This window comes from Castor canadensis, chromosome 5 (assembly GCF_047511655.1).
Source record: "Castor canadensis chromosome 5, mCasCan1.hap1v2, whole genome shotgun sequence".
Classification (NCBI taxonomy): Eukaryota; Metazoa; Chordata; class Mammalia; order Rodentia; family Castoridae; genus Castor; species Castor canadensis.
Window position 1 is genome coordinate 147,528,017 of NC_133390.1, and position 19,594 is coordinate 147,547,610.

Genomic DNA, 19,594 nt, shown 5'->3' on the forward strand with positions numbered 1-19,594 from the left:
TTTACGACAAAATATCATCTTTTGATCCACAGGCCGACTGTAAACTTTCCTGAAAGTGTTACTGTCCTTCTTTTACAAAGTTAAATGACCATCATAATCCATTGTAGAGAAGGATAAATGTCCCTTTCACACTGATTACCATTTCCTATTTCAGAGAAAAGCAGATGAGAGTTGTCTCTTTTCCATGGTTCAGTTACCTGTGGTCAACAAGGTTCTAAAAGTATTAAATGGAAAATTCCAGAAATAAACAATTCATAAGTTTTCAATTGCACATCACTGTGAACAGTATGATGAAATCACTTACTGGCTCCATGCCCTGCCTGGAATAGGAGTCACATCATTGTCTGGCATATCCAGTAGGTACACACTACCACCCATTTAGTCACTCAGTTGCTTTCTTGGTTATCAGATTGACGGTCATGGTATGGTAGCACTTGTTTATGTAACCCTTATTTTACTTAATAATGGCCCCAAAGCACAAAGGTGATGTTGGCAATTTTATTACAGTATATTGCTATAATTGTTTTATTATTAGTCATTATTGTTAATCTCTTGCTATGTCCAATTATTTAAAACTTTAATTACGTATAGGAAAAAAACATAGTGTATCTAGAATTAGGTACTATTTATGGTTTTAGGCATCCCCTGGGGGTCTTGGAACATATATCCTATAGGTAATAGGGACAACTACAAATCAAAGGGCGTCATATACAAAAAACAAAACAAAGCAAAACAAAACAAAACAAAAAGCCAAATTGTCATCTTGAATTTCTGACCTGCAACCAGCCAGGAGAATCTGTCTGTACATTTCTACTGAAGACTTCCCACCAAACTGTCTGCCAGTGAGATAGGTATTATGGGAAGAACTGATGAAGTAGTGAGCCAGAGGGTGGTCCATTTCTTGGTAAAGTTCTAAACGATCTAGGAAGACTGGGGCATTTTCATCTGACATCAGATATCTGCAAAATCCATCACTTGAAATGAGGCCTAGGGGAAAAAGAACATCTTAGTAGCACTTTTAGCTCTGAAAATGCACATCCCATGTTTTATGCAGGCAAACAGACAGCTCCTTATGCTGCTGGGTGTCAGCTTCCTCTTCTGCCAAGTGTGAAAACACTGGCTCTTACCTGCTTTCCAAGATCGTCATGAATAGTAAGAAAATATATATGAGAGAAGCTTTTTAACAAACAGAAGACATATTAATTGTAAATCATAATGGATTGGAGAATGTACTTTAGGGGAAGCTTCCCCTAACATAAACAATTTAAATTTTCTAATTTATCTGAAAGACAAGGTTTGAGGCTGGTGAGAAGAGGACACAGGGGTCATTGCAATGTGAATACAAGAGCTCCTGTTTGTGGCAATCACTCTTTTCTGACATGGGGCAGGGTCCACACGGTAACTGTAGGGCAGACAATTAGTATTTATGCATCTTCTGCCATCCTGTCAGTCATGGTCAACCTCAGCTTTTTGCCTTTTTATTTAAAAAATTGCAGGTTATGAAACAATTTCACATATACGGAAAAATACAAATGATAGTACAATAAACACGCAGGGAATTATACCACAGCATTGTTAGATCCTAACATTTCTCTTTATTTGATTTACATTTTTAAAGGACCACCTAATTACAAATGCCATTGCAGCACTCTATGTGCTCCACCTCAACTGCATTAAATTCCATCTTTCTACTGCCCCAGAGAAACCACTAGTCTAGTTTTAGTGTGTAACAGTCCCCAAATAGTTCTGTGGTTTCACAACATATACTTCTATCTTAACAGATCATTTTTGAAGTTTTAAAAATTTATAGCAGATACCCCACTGTGTGGATTTTATACGTATATATACATACATATAAAAATTATATATCTATCTCTATATATATCTTGTTCAGTTATTTTTTACTGAATGTATTTTACTGAATGTCATTTTATGGATATTTAGATAATTGGTAATTTCAACTGAAAGTATGCAACAGAAGTTTATATACCTTTCTCCTTGGGCACATTCATTCACTTTAATAGCAAGTACTTTTGAGGCACTGGGATGGATATGGTGATGAAAAAACAGACAAGCCCCACCTTCATGAAACTCTCATATTATGAAATATATGAAATAAATTAATTAATTAACAAGTAAAATAAGTGTCATGGAGTGCTAACAGGGCAAAAAAAGCAGGAAGAAAGATAAGAAAGAATGGCAGGATGCTGTGTTAGATATGTAGCTAGTGGAAGCCCTTCTGAGGAGGTGACATACATGCAATGAGAAACAAGCTACATGCATACCTGGGAGTGGGAGGAACTCACTCCTGGAAGAAGAATCAGCAAGTGCAAAGACCATGATGCAGGAATGTGTGTGCAAGTTCATTCACTGACAGCAAGACAGAATGAGCAACAAAGGGGAAAAGTGGCTGGAAATAAGGCTAGAGAGGTGGCCAAAGGTTATATAAGCTGAATTTTAGTTCTCACTGAGTACTTTGGATTTCCTTATAAGTTTGTTGGGAAGCTTTGGGGAGTTTTGGTGAGTGAAATATCACCTTTGGATTTGCTTTTAGGTTTACTCTGGCTGCTTCATGGAGCATAGCATGAGTAGAAAGGAAAAGATGAGTAAGAAGTCAACTGGCAATGCCCAGGGAGAGAGGATGGAGGCTTGCATAGTCTGGAAAGGTGGAGATGGTGAAAAGTGGTTTATTTTGACACTGAATCTTGCAGGTTTTCTTGATGGATCAGATGTGATGTGAAAGAATGGAATAAGTCCAGGATGATTCCAAGGATTTTGACTTAAAAAGTGGAGTGAATAATGGAACCATTTTATAGGCTAAGAGAGAAACACATCTGGGGTTAGTGAAAATCAAAGCATGTTGCAAATATACATTGGAAATCCTATTTTGACATCCAAACAGGCAGTTCTACTATAGGCCTGGAGTTTAAGTTTGAGATTAGGACTGGAGAGTTTAATCTGAAAGTCTTATGCATATAGAAGAGACAAAACCTCTGGCCTGCATGAGTGTCCCCAAGGAGTGGGTATGGATAGAGCAGAGGTCTTAGCACTTACTCTCTACCACCATAATGACATCCATAGTTTGGGAAACATCCAAGAAAGTCTCTGGGGCATATAACTAGAAGTGCAAATGCTGGGATACTTGAGAGGTACATTTTCCATTTTATGAGCTATTGCCCAAATACCACCATGGTTGGACCTATTTACACTCCCACCAGAAGCTCATAAATGCTTTTTATACCACATTCTCACTCACACTAGATGATGACAGATTTTAAAATTTCTACCATTTATTAAATGGTGAAGCTACACTTTTAGATGGTGTCAATGGTAACTGTGTCAACTTTTAGGACTAGGAAGGACTTTAAAAATAACCAGACACACATCTATCTTACATTTATCACATTGCCAAGGAATTGTTGAGTCACTTGTCTTTCCCTTTGAATGATCGCAACTGCTTTCAAAGCAGGAGATATTTCTTACTGTGTTTTGAATTCTCAGTATCTAGCACAGTGCTTGGAACCCAGCCAGCCCTCCACAAATTTTAAAAAATGACACTGGGCCCTGGGGTTGTAGTTTAGTAGTACAGCATATGCTTAGCCTATGCAAGGCCCTGGGTTTGATTCCCTGCACCCCCCAAAAATGACAGTAAGTACTATTAAATGACTGCATGAGCCCCAGTATTTCACAAGCAGGGAAACTGAAGCCCAGGAAGCTATTTCTTTGCTCAAGGTCACATAGCCCCAGCATAGCAAGAAGAACTGTACCAAACTGTACCAGCTTCCACTGCTGCTCTGCCATATGTTTTAATCACATACAATGTAAAACAAATCATGATATTCAGAATATTGATGAACAAGTAAGTACTGAGCATTCTTGCTGAAAATAGGAATCCATGGCTGTAAGTAGAAAGTAAACATGCATGACTCCATGAAAATCCTGCCATGATGTGTAGCTATCAACAGGTTGTATATGAGTTCAGAGAATTTATAAGCCTTTCAGCCACATTCACGGGCAGTTAGTACAAATAAAAAAGAATTCATTCTCAAGAGAAGGAAACCGAGGCTCTGAGATTGACGAGCACATGGGACAGACAAAACCTAAGCCAAGATTTCCTTTCAGTCTCTGCTGGTACACAAGGTCAGTGGCCTTACAATTATAGTAGCTTCATACCTCAACTCTCTGCCAGTGTTCCCCATTGCTGTGGCACTGACCTTCAAACTCTTCTCCATGCTTTTCCTTTGACCAATATTTGGACCAAACACTATTTCCAAAAAAATCCAGAAATGTCAACAATTTGCTAAAGTGATTCCTAACTATTTAATTTCATATCAATTATTTTCATCTCTCCTTCCAGAGGTCAAAAGAGGGTGAGAGGGCTCATCAAATTGTGTTAAATCTATTTGACTTGGTAAAACAGAGAAGGCAGAAAAAAAAAAGATGAAAGAATTTACGAGACAGAAATTCTTTTCAAAGAGTGCAAATAGAGATTATATTTGGCATTTTTACATTTTATGCACTATGTAAAATTGAAGTCTAATATAAAAAAGTACCTGGCGAAATATCACAATAGAGTGTTTAATAGCACAATAAATTTATTAATATACTTCAGGCAATATGGACCAATTTTGATGGAAGGTAAAATTTATACTAACAAGAACAGGGGAAAAAAAATCAGTTACTACTCCTTCACTCTAGGGAGCTCCAAAGCATTTAAGATACCATTAAGTAAAAATCCAATGTCTTCAAAAGTTGCAAATTTCCTTTTTTCAAGAAAAAGTTTCTCTTTTCACTTTTATTACCTTTTTTCTTCAAATCTTCATCAGGCTCATACATCTCAATGATCTGCATTGCCCTTTTAACATCATAAAATGGGAATAAAATTTCATTCAGTCGAGGGTCTCGTTGATGCTATGATGAGAAGATAACTCCATTTAGGTCGACATTTCTCGCCCTTGAGGCATTTTACGTTTCTCAATATATAATTTCTAAAACAGGACATATCTAGACTATTATAATTACAAACATCAGATTTTACTGCCTTCCTGTATTTCTCCCTAAAGTACACTTCAAAAAGTCCAAATTTGGTAGTACTTTATTGGTTTCTCTCGCAGAATAAGAAAGAGAGGAAATGTGGGGTTTTTCAAAAATTGAGCAATACACTACAGATATATTGTGCTTTGCTTTCTATTTCCCATACCATAGGTAAGACATTTGCCATAAGTATATAAAAAGTGAGGTCAAAATGTTTTAAAAAATTAAAAATTTAATATTGAAATTAGCTTTAAAAAGTAAAAAAATAGGGTGTTGGGGGTTTAGCTCAGTGGAAGAGCGCTTGCCTGGCAAGTGCAAGGCCCTGAGTTCGGTCCCCAGCACCGAAAAAAAAGTAAAAAAATAAAAATAATTTTATAGAAAGAAATAGATCATATACTAAGTTAAGTGCCAAGAAAACCCCAAAACAATAACAACAAAACTCTAATGTTAGACAAGCAAGCACCATTTCATTTTAATTATATCTTTTTATATCAATAAGAAATTTCTTGGGCATTCTGCAAACTTCATTTATTTTCTTAAGCCCCTATTTTTCAAAATGAAGTTACTACAATTGTAGTAATGAGAATTAATAAGCACAAGGATATTTATAAGATAGAAACCATATAAAATATGAACTTAAATATTAGTAATTCAGAAGTTTCTTTTTCACTATGAAATTTAACTCACTTTGCCCTGAGACAATTCCTTGGGCAGAGTACATGGGTGAAGATACTTCCTAGAAGCTGCATGCTCCCTGAAGTGATGCTGTCCTGACTTCCTGGGATGGTGAAAAGTCCATTTACTACTTAACTCAGCTACAACTATGTATGTGCATGTGGGTGTGTGCACATGCCTCTGTGTGTGTGTGTGTGTGTGTGTGTGTGTGTGTATAGGCAGTGGGCCCATTCCTTATTGTTCACTTTGAATGACAGGGCTTCATTGTGTCCCTCCCTTGTCATGCCTCAGAGAAGTAAATAAATAAATAATTAAACTTCCATGGACTAATGGCCAACAAGCAGATGTGAAAAAGACTTGGTCAGTAAATAGGACCATGGCAACAACTCTTTACCCAAATATATACACAGACTTGAAAAAATATTATTGGAAAGGGATTTAAGAAGCAATTGTTAAAAGTTCATCTGGCTTTCCCTTGCCCATTTGTTCTGAGATAATCATCTGAAAAGATGATGAGCATCTCTGGCCAAGGAACACTTGATATCATTTCCTAAAGCACAGGTGGTCCTAGCCTTTTCCAGTCCTCTCCCCACCGCTGATTGAGTTAAGAGTTTTAACTTATAAGGAATCAATATCTTTTTGGCAAGTTATCCCAATGAAGCATGCTTCTGTTGTAATCTAAGAAATCACAGCTCACATCAATTTACATCCATGCATTTGCTGGAGCAGAAACTGCTACATAATAACAGGCCTTAGACCATAAAGAACAAAAGTGATGGGATATGCAGAGAAGGAGAGATTGTGAGGTGAACCATGGAATGTCAGGCAAATGAAGGCATGCTGCACCTTGTTTAGAAAATTGATGCCGTCATGCAACAGAGCCTGCTATTCAAGGGAATCAGGAGCTCCACCCTGGGTGAGAATAAATTGTTTTAAAAGCAAACAAATAAAATCTAAAATCTCTTTCTAGGCACATCCCTTCTCCCATAACCACCATGGAAAAAGATGGATGTGGGATGAAAATGGACCTTCTTAGCGTCCAGTGCAGTTATGGTCATAGTTGGCCACTGTATTTCTCTTCCATATTTGATTTAAAGATATGCTGATTGGTAAGTTGTGTGGACTCATGGAGATGATAGCAAATCCTTATGAATTAAAAAGTGAGTGAAAGAAGGGATTCAGCCATAAGGAAGAGTTAGTGAAAGGAAAAGTGGGAACTCAGGTGTTTCTGCATGTTTTTATATATACACATGTGTGCTAAAACACACACATGTGGATGTGTGGTCTGTGAATGGCACAGCACCATTACTATCTCTGGGAGCGCGTTAGAAATGCAGATTCTCGGAGTTACCGGCTTCCGGGCTCCGCTACACTTCTCTAGCTGTAGCCTTTCCTTTCTCTCTAATAAATCCCACTTTATAAAAAAAAAAAAAAAAAAAGAAGAAGAAATGCAGATTCTCAGGCCCTTCCCTAGATATACTGATTCCCTGGGGCAGAACCCAGGAATCTGTCTTTCAATAAGCTTTCTAAGTAATTCTGATGTGCTCAAGTTGAAGAAGCACTGCTCTAACCTGCAAGAGTCTACATTTTAACACATTTGTGTATTTATGAAGAAAAATCCCAAATAAATCCTATAAGGATAGGGCTAATTATTTGAAATGCCCTTTCAATTAAGCCCCATTAAAATACAGTCAGAGGACATAATGTTCACTAGGCCATTTATCAGAAGTGATAGCCAGGAAAATCAGTTCCTGTAACAGATGCATGAATACCCCCAGTCTAAAAATTACATTTGCAGTAAGTAAGCATTAAGTATAGACAATATGAAATTGCACTTGTATTTGCATCTGCTCTGCCAGATAACATGATCTATTGCATTCCCTAAAATGTTCACATTTTCATCTGACTAATATCGAGGCAGGAAACAAAGGGTAAGGTCTGCATTAGAATCATAAAACTATAATTATGATGAGAAAAAAATGAGAAAATCACGTGATCTCAGAGTCTTAGACTACAGAAAAGTTCCACTTAAGACACAGCACAGGGATGTGAATGCTTCTCAGTTCTGAGGGGCCATCAGTTTTCACTTGGATAAACTATGTACCCAGGATATTCATCCCATGATATCCAGTGCTTTATAAAACGAGATTCCAAATACCTTCCAAAAATAGATCACAGAATTGTGCCCAAGTAAACTAGGAGATAATGAGCAGGTCCCCAAAACTGTCCTTACTCTTTCTGAGAAAAGGCATGAGCTAACTTCAATCCAAGTAGCATTGGGAGAGATGGATGTTGATAAAAAAGTACTAGTCAAAAGAAATGAAAAATGGGCAAGGATAAGCTTACTCATAATATGAAAATACCTCCTTCTCTTCCTCTCTTTGTGCCTGTGCATAAAGAATAAAGATATTGTAAAGGAAAGAGAACTTAAATGGTTTTTTTACATACTTCCAACTATAAAAACAGAAAATGAAAAAAATCAGGTCTAATCCTAATGTGATTACATGATCTGCCTGAGGCAGGGGGAGAATAACCAGAAATAATTAGAAAATAAAGCTCATTCCTGATTAATGTGGCCATCTTCTCTTCCTTGTTTTGATTTACCTCTCTTGTACTCTATGCAGCCCTCAATTCTGCAGGCCCTTAGTTGTTACCATCTTTGTAAGAAGTCAAGTAGAAAATGAGGGTGACATTGAAATCAATTTAGCTTCTCATTACGAACAGGGAAAAGAAGGTGAAACTAACTGAAGCCCAAAGATTTTAATTAGTTGTGCCACATAAGCAGCTGAATTGACAGTAGATGTAACCATGTGGCAGCTCCCAACAAGTGCCTCCACTAGTGTTCTACACCCTAGTTTGTAATTTTCATGATTTCGGCAAAGAAAGTTTTCCTCTGTCCATTGGATGGGACCCAGAGACATTGCTGTGGCAATATTATAGATGTGAGTGGTAGATTTCCATGAGTAAATTCTGTATAGAGAACACCAGAGCTTATATGATACTACTCTTATATTTTTCCCACTCACACTAAGCATCTGAAGGAGGAATTCAGTTATTCACTAGACAGTGCTGCACAAACTTTCAAGCACAGACAAATCACAAGGAGATCTTACTAAATGCAGATTCTGACTCAGCAGTTCTGGGTGGGACCTGAGATTCTGCATTTCTAACAAGCTCCTAGGGGATGTCAATATTGCTGGTCCACAGATCATACTGTGAGAGCACTGACTAAAGAGCAGTGGATGAGAGGTGTAAAGCCACCACTGACAATCTAGTGAGTACTGATGGCATGGACAGGAAAGAGGTGCACAAACACTATAGTCTCTCCTTTCCTTCTACCTCATGGAGGAAAATACATACACTAAACTGAAAAGTCCATATAAAGAATAAAAAATGTATAGTCTGGAAGATGGTGGAAGCCAACTTGACATTTGCTAATACAAAGGGGATTTCTTTCCATTGTCTCTATTCCAGTTGGTCAGGGCTGAGCTGGTGCACAAACATCCACTGCTTTTGCTTTGCTGTAGTTACCTTGCAGAACCACTTATTAATTCAGTTTTTCAGTTGATTGTTTTTGATATCAGGGTAGACCATCAGCATCTGTGAACATGGAGATTAGGGCTTTGTCCTTTTCTCTGTTTCTTACTTTTGTCTTATTGCATAGTCCAGAGCTTCCAGGCAATGGTGAATACTGGCTTGTTGAGACTGTGTTGCTAAGGCATTTTGAAAATGAGGTTTAATCTTTTAGAGTTACAGATCCTTACAACCCAAGGCTTGTTCCTTTCTTGAGAGGGCTCTCTCTGTCTCCTTTATTACAGGTTTTGAAATTGCTCTAAGGAGTGTTTTTGATTTTGGAGAGATTAAGGGGAGAAGGATAGGACTTAAAAGAGGGCATGCAAGAAGCTGGCAGAACACTCCTTGGGCTTGACAATTTCATCAAGGAGCCTCTCATATTTTTGCCTAGTCTTTCCTGTTTAGTCCACTAGAGCAGAAAAGGAAGAGAATTAGGGCAGACACTTTGACTGAAAATAAAGGCTATATACTTTCCCAGACTGTCTTATGGGCTGTATGACCTAAGGAAATCTAGAATCACACTGATTCCATCAGTCCCACCCAAAAAATTCAAGGTATTGCCTTAGTGTTAAGGACAAGAAAAATAGAAGAAAACATTTAAAAAAATACAATTATCCACTATAACTAATAGTGATAGATAGAAGCTTGCCTAATACTAAAGAATATGGATGTCAGAACAACAAAGTATGGTGGATCATAGTTTCTTCAAATTAAATCCTTAAAATTGTAAATACAAGCTCGAAAGTTTCCAAAACAAAAGTTCAAAAATCTTATAGGAATTACAAGAATGATTATTGGGTAGACCAACAAAAACAATCCATAAGAGGAAATGCATTAGATAAGAGCCCGTGAAAGGGGCCTCTCTCCTCAGGATTCAGAACTGTTTCTGCATTCAAACAGTGAGATGCAGTATAAAGGTCTCTGTTTAATAGATGGCTGGGTGCCAGTTTCATCCCAACACGCATAAGAGGTCTTATTTTAGGAAGTGATGAATTGACGATATGGCAGATTTTTTCCTCTCTACTGAACTATCTTCCCTCTTTAGTTGGAAACTGGATTCCTGCCCATCTCACAAAGTTTAAGATGATCAATGAACCAAAGCGCATGAAGCAGCTAAGGGAAATAAAGCAAAAGAAATAAACAACAAAAGGAGGAAGTTGTGGGGGGGGCACAGAAAGAAATAAAGCAAGGCATTTTAACTTCTGAGCAATTGTGGCATAAGAATGTGGATAATATCTGGGTAAAGATTATGAACGCGGTCGGTATTCGCATGACTAAAATCTAGTGAAGTGGAAAAACTTGAAATGTTTTCAAGTAAAATAAATATTGTATTGTACTGAGAGGATTATTAAAAAATGGAGGCATCTGTGTGGATATGGAGTCCTGCTTTTTTTTGCATCAGTGCATCTAGACTTTGGCTTAGCAGTTTCTAAAGTGTAATTCTATAACTTGGAAGCCACTGAACCCTCACAAGGAATGAAAAGAGAAGACCCATGCAACTATGTGGTCTGTTTCAACAAAGTGGCAAATCATAGACTGCCTGTTCTCTTTTTTAAGGACAATACCACATATCTGGCACAATGTTACCTTTCTTCTTTATTTTTATGCTGGGAGTTGAGTATGGAGCCTTATATATACTACACATGTCTTTTATCAGTAAGTAATACCTCTCAGCCCCTTCCATTGTCTTTTTTTTTTTTTTTTGGTGGTAGTGAGGTTGAACTCAGGGCCTCATGCTTGCTTGCTAGGCAGGCACTTTACCACCTGAGCCACACCCCTGGCCCTTTTTGCTTTAGCAATCTTCCAATCTTCCTATTTATGCCTCTGGCACGGCTGTGATAACAGGCATGTGCCACCATGTCCAGCTATTGGTTTAGATGGGGCCTTACTAACTTTTTGCCTGGGCTGACCTCGAACTTCTGATTTCTACTTCCTGAGTAGCTAGGATTACAGATATGAGCCACTGTGCTTTTCTAACATTTTTCTCATATGTTATGATGATTAACTTAAATTATTTTGAAAAACATATTTCCTGTCCCTCACTCAAACTGTTATTATTCATGTGTTGGAGAAAAACTACATTTTCCTTTTTGGATTAATAATAGCCTTGGTGGGTTTTGCTGAAAGCACTCTTTTGTATATGTAATGAAAAAGGTTTATTTTGGTTGTAATAAAAGTTGCAACCTTTACTTGTTCAAAAACATTTTTCCATTGTGCTTAAGCAAATTTTGTCAACCAGTTTTGGTTGTTAAGTGAATCATGTCCTAAAATTAGCTCTGAGCCTGTTATAAAAATAAAAAATAAAAAAAATTAACCTGCAATCCAATTGGCCTAAGACTCACTATATTTTCACCCAGGAACTCAAATATTTTACTTGTCAAAATATTCTTTTTGAACCTACATATTTTTCTAACATGCAGTCCATTAAAAGACAAAAATAAAGCTTTCCAGTCCATGCAAAGGTATGAGACAAAGTTAGCAATGGAGAATCCAACTACAGTGTGATAAACTCAATCCATTCTCTATTTAATGAAATCAACAGGCAAACAAAGTACCTTAAATATCATCTTGCAAAAACACAGACACATTTAATTAAATAAATATATTACAAATTTCACACATACACACAGAACCAGAGCTACACATCACAGCGAGAAACCAACAAAAAGCGGTGTGCAAAGCCAACATGTAGGCACATTAACACATGGGAAGCAGCTGATTTTTGCACCTGGTAAAGCCATCATGGAAAGATCAGCAGGTCAGAAGCAACGCAAATAAGGTGATATGACATGGGCATGCAATGAAGACACTGGAGGAGGCAAGCCACTGCACACAGACTTTATGGAGTTAATGTATGAAAAAGCTTACTTCATTTAGAAAGCTCACTAATTGGTCTACCGTTAAATAATCAGTTTTGTCTCCATTGCTGAAAAGAAATTTATTAGAAAAAGTAAGTTTTTGTATATGTAGGTACGATTTACATGTTGACATTCGTTGATGATAATTATTCTAAACTTATTTTCTAATCCTGAAGTAGTGGTGAGTTCTTAAAGTGGCCAGAGACTGTAAGGGGGGAGAGACTCAACAACAAAGGAAAGAAAACATTCCCACTAGGTCACAGAAAATGCCTGCAATTTCTTAGCGTTATCAAAAGAAATTATTTCAAAACAACATGTAAGTCATCCATTTGAAATAATTGGAATGAATGAACTTTTCAACAACATACTAACATTCCAAATTGAATCTAGTTAGTTCACATAATGGGTTAATACCTAAAAAAGCAGGTTAAAATTATAGGTAGTTAGTAAAGCCAATGCCAGGGGGAGAAAGTTCCAGGTGCTGCAGTTAATTTATGTCAAAGTTTCTCTAAAACTCAGAGTGAACTTTTATACTGATTAGCTAAGAGGTGAAAATGTAACTCTGACTAGATATTCCTATACTAACATATTATTTAAACTATAATGGCAAAAATGTTATAAAAATCTAAAAAGGACAAGGATAACATTTATATAACACTTCCTTATAAATGGAACTTACATTTTTTTAAAAAGATCTTCTATATCTGTCCGAGGACAAATCTTTTGTGTCAGTTCATAGAACTTTTCATAAGTAAATGCAGCAGGCTCAATTTCATCATTCTGTGGAGAATACAAGAATGTCACAAGTCATAGGGCCATTTTTTTCCTTGTAAGGTGATAATATGTAAGGTCACAACACAAAGTATTGACTACTTGGAATCCCAGAAGCCTACAGGTCACCTTTCAGGCCACACTGCTAGATGACAGCATGTAAATGAGCACTTCTAGTTGCCAGGAGGACAAGGTTTATGCTTACAAACATCTGACCACAGCAAAGCTTCACTGGAAAACATCCCAAAGAACAAATATAAAGAAACATTTTCTCCCTGTGTTCTTGATGGAGAAAAGTGCCTGTTTAGAGGATACTAAGGAAATCAAGACCAGTATTTAATCATGCTTTATTACTTTGTGAATTTTCACAAAACCACAGAGAAGCTTAGGATAACCAATTAAGATTTTACTTGTCATACTGAAATGCATCTTTTAAATAGCACTTGTAAAAGCAGTCGCACATTTAAATTGTTCTTGCAGTCTATAAATTAATTTTCATTATTTTAAATCTGAAGGGCCATGAACAAAAATGGTTGGTCTGGTGAGAGATGCTTCATAAAATATGGCAAGGCCATCTCCAAAAAGTGAATTTATTAGTTAATTATTCATGTTGCCAGTGACGCTGTGCTTGGTTGAGACAGTATGGCTGGGCTCCTCTAAAATAAGCTCCATAAACTGTGAAAAATAGCCTGAGAAAAATCCCTTTGAAGTAAATTAGCTGAATTTTGGAATACTTAGGTTAAAATGCATAGAGATAAGGAAGGAGAAGAGAAAATTGTACCATACGTTATTAAATCTAAGTGAGATCAGTTTAATATAAATAATCCAGTTTATCACATGTAAGCGCATAAATAAACAAAATGGTTTTAAAAACACATTAAGTTAATGAATACCTTTCCACTGGGAAGACCTAACTCCTTGAGTGCTTGAAAGATCACCTTTTCTGTTTTCCCCGATGCAAAGGTTCTAGTAATACTGGGGCAAGAAAGAAAGAAAGAAAATTATTGCTCATTCCGCTCTCTGTGTAAAAAATCCAAGTGATCTTAGTGATGGTGGGACTGGGGAAAAAGAAAAAAGGAACAAAACCGGGCACTGGTGGCTCATGCTTGTAATCCTAGCTACTCAGGAGGCAGAGAGCCAGGGGGATTGCAGTTTGAAGCCAGGCCAGGCAAATAGTTCACAAGACCATATCTCAAAAAAACCCATCAGCAAAAAGGACTGGTGAAGTGGCTCAAGGTGTAGGCCCTGAGTTCAAACCCCATTGTGAAAGGAAGGAAAGGAGGGAGGGAGGGAAGGGAGGAAGGAAGGAGGGAGGGTGGGAGGGAGGGAAGGAAGGAAGGAAGGAAGGAGGGAAACAAGGAAGGAAGGAAGGAAGGAGGGAGGGAGGGAGGGAGGAGGGAAGGGAGGGAGGGAGGGAAGGAGGGAAGGGAGGGAAGAAGGAAAGAAAGAAAGGAGAACAAAATGATTTTTAATTTGTGGGTGTTTTTGTTGTTCAAACTAGCTCCTCCTAGGTCCCTCTAGATACCAGAGCTGATTCTACTTGATTCTAAGACATGCAGTCCCCTTAAATTTTTGTGAATATGACAGTGACTGTTGGACAAAGATAATGACACATTATTATTATTATTTTTGGTAGTACTGGAGTTTGAACTCAGGACTTTGCATTTAATAGGAAAGTACTCTACCAGTTGAAGACTCTACCACACCCCAAATCCTTTGCTTTTCAGTTTGTTTTTCAGATAGGGGCTCAGACATTTTTTGAGGCTAGCCTTAGATCGCCATCCTTTTCCTCTGTCTGCAGAACAGCTAGGAATATAAAAGTGTACCATCATGTCCAGATTTTTTGGTGAGATGGAGGTCTCACTAACATTTTTTTGCCTGGGCTGACCTGAAACCGAGATCCTCCAGTCTCGAGTAGCTGTGATTACAGATGTGCACCACTATGCCCAGCCCACAATGACTCATTTTGAACTTAAGAAATTACTTTCTTAGGTAAAAGGAATGTGGCAGATAGAGGCCAGAATCAAAGCTCACATTGACAATATCTGGATTTGGGGAAAGGAGTAACCCCAACTATGATTGCTACTGTGCTGGTTTACATGCTTACTGTAATTGAGACTTATATCAGATATTTTTATTTTGTTTTCATGCTAAGCACTGTTGAGTCACTTTACAATGCCAGATTAGGGACTTTACCATGAAAGGTTGGGGCAGGACAGGGAACAATTATTTACTGTTTCAATAGAATCTTAGCACTGACTTGAGACATGATATTTCTTTTTTTTTTTTTAATTGTTGTGTTGGGTGACATTACATTGTGGCATTTACAAAAGTTCTTACAATATACAAATATATCATACTTGAATTCACCTTCCCCCATAGTTCTCCTTTATTCTCCCCTTCCCCTATTCCTGGAATAGTTTCAACAAGTATCATTCTTCCATTTACATACATGTACATACAGTATTTGCACTATATTCACCCTCCCACACCCTTTCCCCACTTTGTCCCCTCTCCCACTAGTACCAACCCCATAGGCAGGACCCATTCCACTCTTTTGTTCTCTGATTTGAGACCTGATATTTCTCAATAGCTTTTCAACACATTCAGGGAAGATCAAAGCTAGTTAAATGCATAATATCTTAATGAGCACAATTCCTGTTGTTGGTAAAAGTAGGAAAGAGAGACCCCTCATAAAAGAATGTGCTCCTGATTCTTAAAATGAAAGATACTGAGGTTAGGAGCTGGTACCCTGAATCCCAGTTGGCTTCATGCTGTGCCTTTACCACCCAAGGAGATGTTGTTCAATTCCTGACTGAAAGCCCAGGTCTTGTGTTACTATGGCCACTGAAACTAAACTCAGTAGTCCTGCATTTGTTTGAAGGCAGAGCTGACTTTCACCTATGATTCTTGGCTTTGGAATGTCTGCTGAGCACTAGAGGGTTTTAACTGAGTCTCACACCTAAACTTTTCTTGTATTCCACTGTGCATGTTTAAGTGAATGTAAGCACTGACAGCCAGTTAATCTTGGTGAGTGGGAGAAAGCACCACTTCAACTGCAGAGTACAACTTCCCAAAATAGACTGTGAGAAAGGAACTTTAGTTAAATGAATTATTATGTGTTCACTGAAAGCTTTATTGTTTCATACTAGGTCCAAGAATACTTCACAAAGCACATTGTTAAAGAGTTCTTGAGAGAGTTGTATTCAAGTGTAAGGAGACCTATGAACCTACAGACATGGGGAAAGCATAGATGTGTGACATCAAGTAAATTGGTTAACAGATTTCCAGTATAGGGATGATGTGTTCATATTTTCTCATTCTTGAGAGTTCATGCAATTTTAAAATATTGAATTGGGGTAAGGTGCAACTTATCTAACCTTTTTAAATTTAGAGTAAAGTAGCTATTCCATGTATTTTTCTCTACAAAAGTATGTGTTAACATAAGAACTACAGACTCTCAGTGGGTTCAGGTACCTGTAATTAGGAGGAAAATCTTTGCATACCAATCTTGCATATGCCAACAGATTCAAGGCTGGACAGCCCTGGTGTAATGAGCTGAAAACTAATCAGTGTGGTCAGGAAGCAATAGGTATGGAGCCTGAGCTCTTCTGGTGAAGTAGAAAGAGAAGAGTGTGTGGAAATAGAATCTTTTGGTGAGTGATTGGCTATGTGCTAAAAATGAGACCAGAGTGTTAGGAAGATGGACGAGGAAGAAGGAGAGAGGAGAGGCTGATTTCTCAGGCCCAGCTTTTCACGAGGATGCTTGGGCTGAGCATCCAGACATCAGGTTTGCTCACCTTGTTCTAAAAGAGAACAAACCTAGGTAGACAGGTGGGAGCAAGGAAATCAAATAGACCATTTCCTTGGCTCCAGGCACCTTTCTGAGTCATTCCTGAGTATGAAAATGGACTCACTAGGCATGGGGGCTGTGCAGTGAAGGTGAATTCTTTAGGTTTCCAAAAAGATGCCCTTCAAGAAAAGTTCTGAGAGAAACACACTTGTCACAGGCTGGAAACATTTTACACAACATCATGGGGTATTTCCTGGGAACATACATGTTTACAAAGGGATCGTGATTTATCCAATTCCTTATATACAGCTCTATGCCCACAACTTAGTACTTCCTAGCTAACAGGTGCTCAATGAAATTTTATTGAATCAAAACAAACTGCTGCCCGTTCCCAAAATAAATATTACAAAAACGTATGTTCCTGAATTGTGCCCAGTCCTATTAGAGTTCTCTCTGAATTCTGTATTCCATAGGCCTCATGAGTGATTAAAGAGAGCAACCATCCTAGAAATTAAGTCCCACTCTTTGCTTGCCTGCCCAAGGTCTGCAGTACATCAAAGGATTATATATAACACTATCTTCTGACACAATCACAGAAGACTCCTGAAAGGTGGGAATGGAGGTACTGCCCCTGTAGAATTAGACCTTCCTTATAGGGCTGCTGGAACTTTAGGATATTGGTTGGACCATGTAAAATTGAGCTGCCATGATCATATCTGAGGCTCCTAGCCTACTTCAACACAATTGTCTCCTTCAAGATCTTCTGTAGCTATTGTCTACAACCAGTGTCTGCTTCCCCATTACTCAACTCCCTCTCACTGGATCCCACTCCAGGTTATAAGGGATGGGAGACAGAAAAAGAAAAAGGTTATTTTCAAAGCTTTGGTTCAAGTTGGGGGTTAACTGAATTTGATTTTATAAATTTGAGAGAAAGTTACACTGCATAAGATTATGGACATAAAAAGAAAAGAGAAAAGGAGGCCATAGAGTGAGAATTTCTTCATTTGTCATTCCCGTAATTTCCCGGATATTACATTTTGGTTTGATGTTCAAGAATAGGGGCCATTCCTGAACTATGCAATGACTATAAGCCAGATCCCTTTTAACATGATGTATACCACATTAATAGTTTCCATGTTTAGAACTTTAGAATGACAGTGATGAAATGACATTTTAGAAGTGTTTACTCTTCATATCCTTTAAAACATGCAGGACAATTTCCACCTAAACTTTGGCAGCTCCTCTACCAGTAGAATTATCTGCTTTTTGTTGGCTTTGTATCAAGTCTTCACCAACTCTAACAAACTGCCCCCAACTCAGAGATGTCTAGTGTCAAACACCTGTGGGTACTGGCAAGTACCAAAGAGTCCAGGTCAAAGAGAGCCAAAGAAGATGCCAAAACACCTAGGCTATTTCTACCAAAACAGCAGTAATCTTTTTGTATGTGAACATGGTAGATAAAGATACACACAATCAGAAGAGGCTTCCAAGCCCATTCAGCCATGGTTTGATGGGAAGGATACAGGCAAATGTATTAGCACTGATAGAAGTACTTTGATCATAAGCTACACATTTCCACTTTGTCCACTTTCTGAACCTTTTCTTGGAAGAAAAGGCAGGACAGTAATGCAGATCTAATTTACATTTCTGTTCATCACACACTTATCTGTGCTTTCTAAAGTTTGGATTATTTCAATATCAATTTTAAATAAAAATGCACTGTACAGGAATAGCTGTAGGTTACTAGGTTACATTAAAAAAATCATCACACTATTACTCAAGCAAGCAAAAAGGTTTTAAATAATATAAGGATCAGTGTGAAGTTTATTTACCAACAACCATTAGGCAAGGCCTCTAATAGGGTTTTTTTTTGTTTTTGGTTTTTTTTTGTAAACTTCTAAAGAGGATATACAAAGTTGACTTGCTTGTAAGTTATTAAATAAAAATTAGAGAATTCTATATATGGATTTGTAAAGAGTACAACAAATCCATGGCGTCTGTGACCCAGTAAGAACTCCTAAGAGCTTAAATAAAAAAGAATACTGCACGAGGTCATTTTCATGGTTTCTAGATGTTCTGTTTTTTTCATAAATATTTCAGTCATGTCACCTGTATGGTTAAGTTCATGATTCTTAGAACCTATGGAATTAAAAGATGATCACCTCTAGGACACTTCTGTTCAATGTGATAAGAATAATGTTGAGGGAGTATGGAAACACTTGCACCGGGTTCAGGTTGCAGAATGAAAGCTCCAGAGTGAATGAAGTGGCTGGATGGGAAGGTAGGAAAAGAAGAGTGGGAAATGGCCAAGAGTAACCAGCAGGCCACTGTGGAAGTGGATCTACTCAAATACCACACACTTGATGACCTATTTACCTTACTGTGAAAGATAAATTTGTCATAAAACAGGATTCCATCTAGGTTTTCTTTGTCAGTTTGCTTCTCTGCTAAAGTGGTGTCCAGAGAAGCTGGCAACATGATCCCAAGTCTTGAGAGTCCAGGAAGAGTGGGTTATATCTGGAGAGGCAGTGTTTGATTCAGATTGTATGGCTTAGGCTCATGAATCCAGATAACCTCCTGAATTAATGTGAACAGCTGATGTTTTGATGCCCAACCCAGCTTCTAGGATTTCCATTAATACTTACATAAACATCAAGCAAAATGATCCTGGAGAGTTTGGCCAAGAATTCCCATCACCACCCTCACAAGAGCTTCCAAGGACACACACAGACCATTAGCACACCCTAAATCCTGAAAGGAGGTGAGAAGCAGCAAAGAAAGATGCATGGGGAATCCTCAGAGGTAAAGTGTGTCAGCACAACTATTAAACAGTACATGTTGAGAATGTGTCTGCTTTATGTCCTCTTCCTTCTTGATTCCACCTAAATTT

At 37.8% G+C, this 19,594-nt stretch overlaps 1 protein-coding gene across 14 annotated transcripts in view; it reads right to left on the minus strand.

Annotated features, from left to right (window-relative positions):
• Plcb4 (phospholipase C beta 4) overlaps positions 1-19,594 on the minus strand; it is a 381,620-nt gene that overhangs the window by 71,177 nt on the left and 290,849 nt on the right. For all 14 annotated transcript variants that reach the window (XM_074074368.1, XM_074074360.1, XM_074074366.1 and 11 more), the window contains 5 exons: positions 13,805-13,886; positions 12,820-12,920; positions 12,151-12,208; positions 4,803-4,911; positions 777-987 (listed from right to left, as the gene is read on the minus strand). In XM_074074368.1, the coding sequence (XP_073930469.1) occupies positions 777-987; positions 4,803-4,911; positions 12,151-12,208; positions 12,820-12,920; positions 13,805-13,886 (561 nt within the window). The remainder of the gene's footprint in view (positions 1-776; positions 988-4,802; positions 4,912-12,150; positions 12,209-12,819; positions 12,921-13,804; positions 13,887-19,594) is intronic.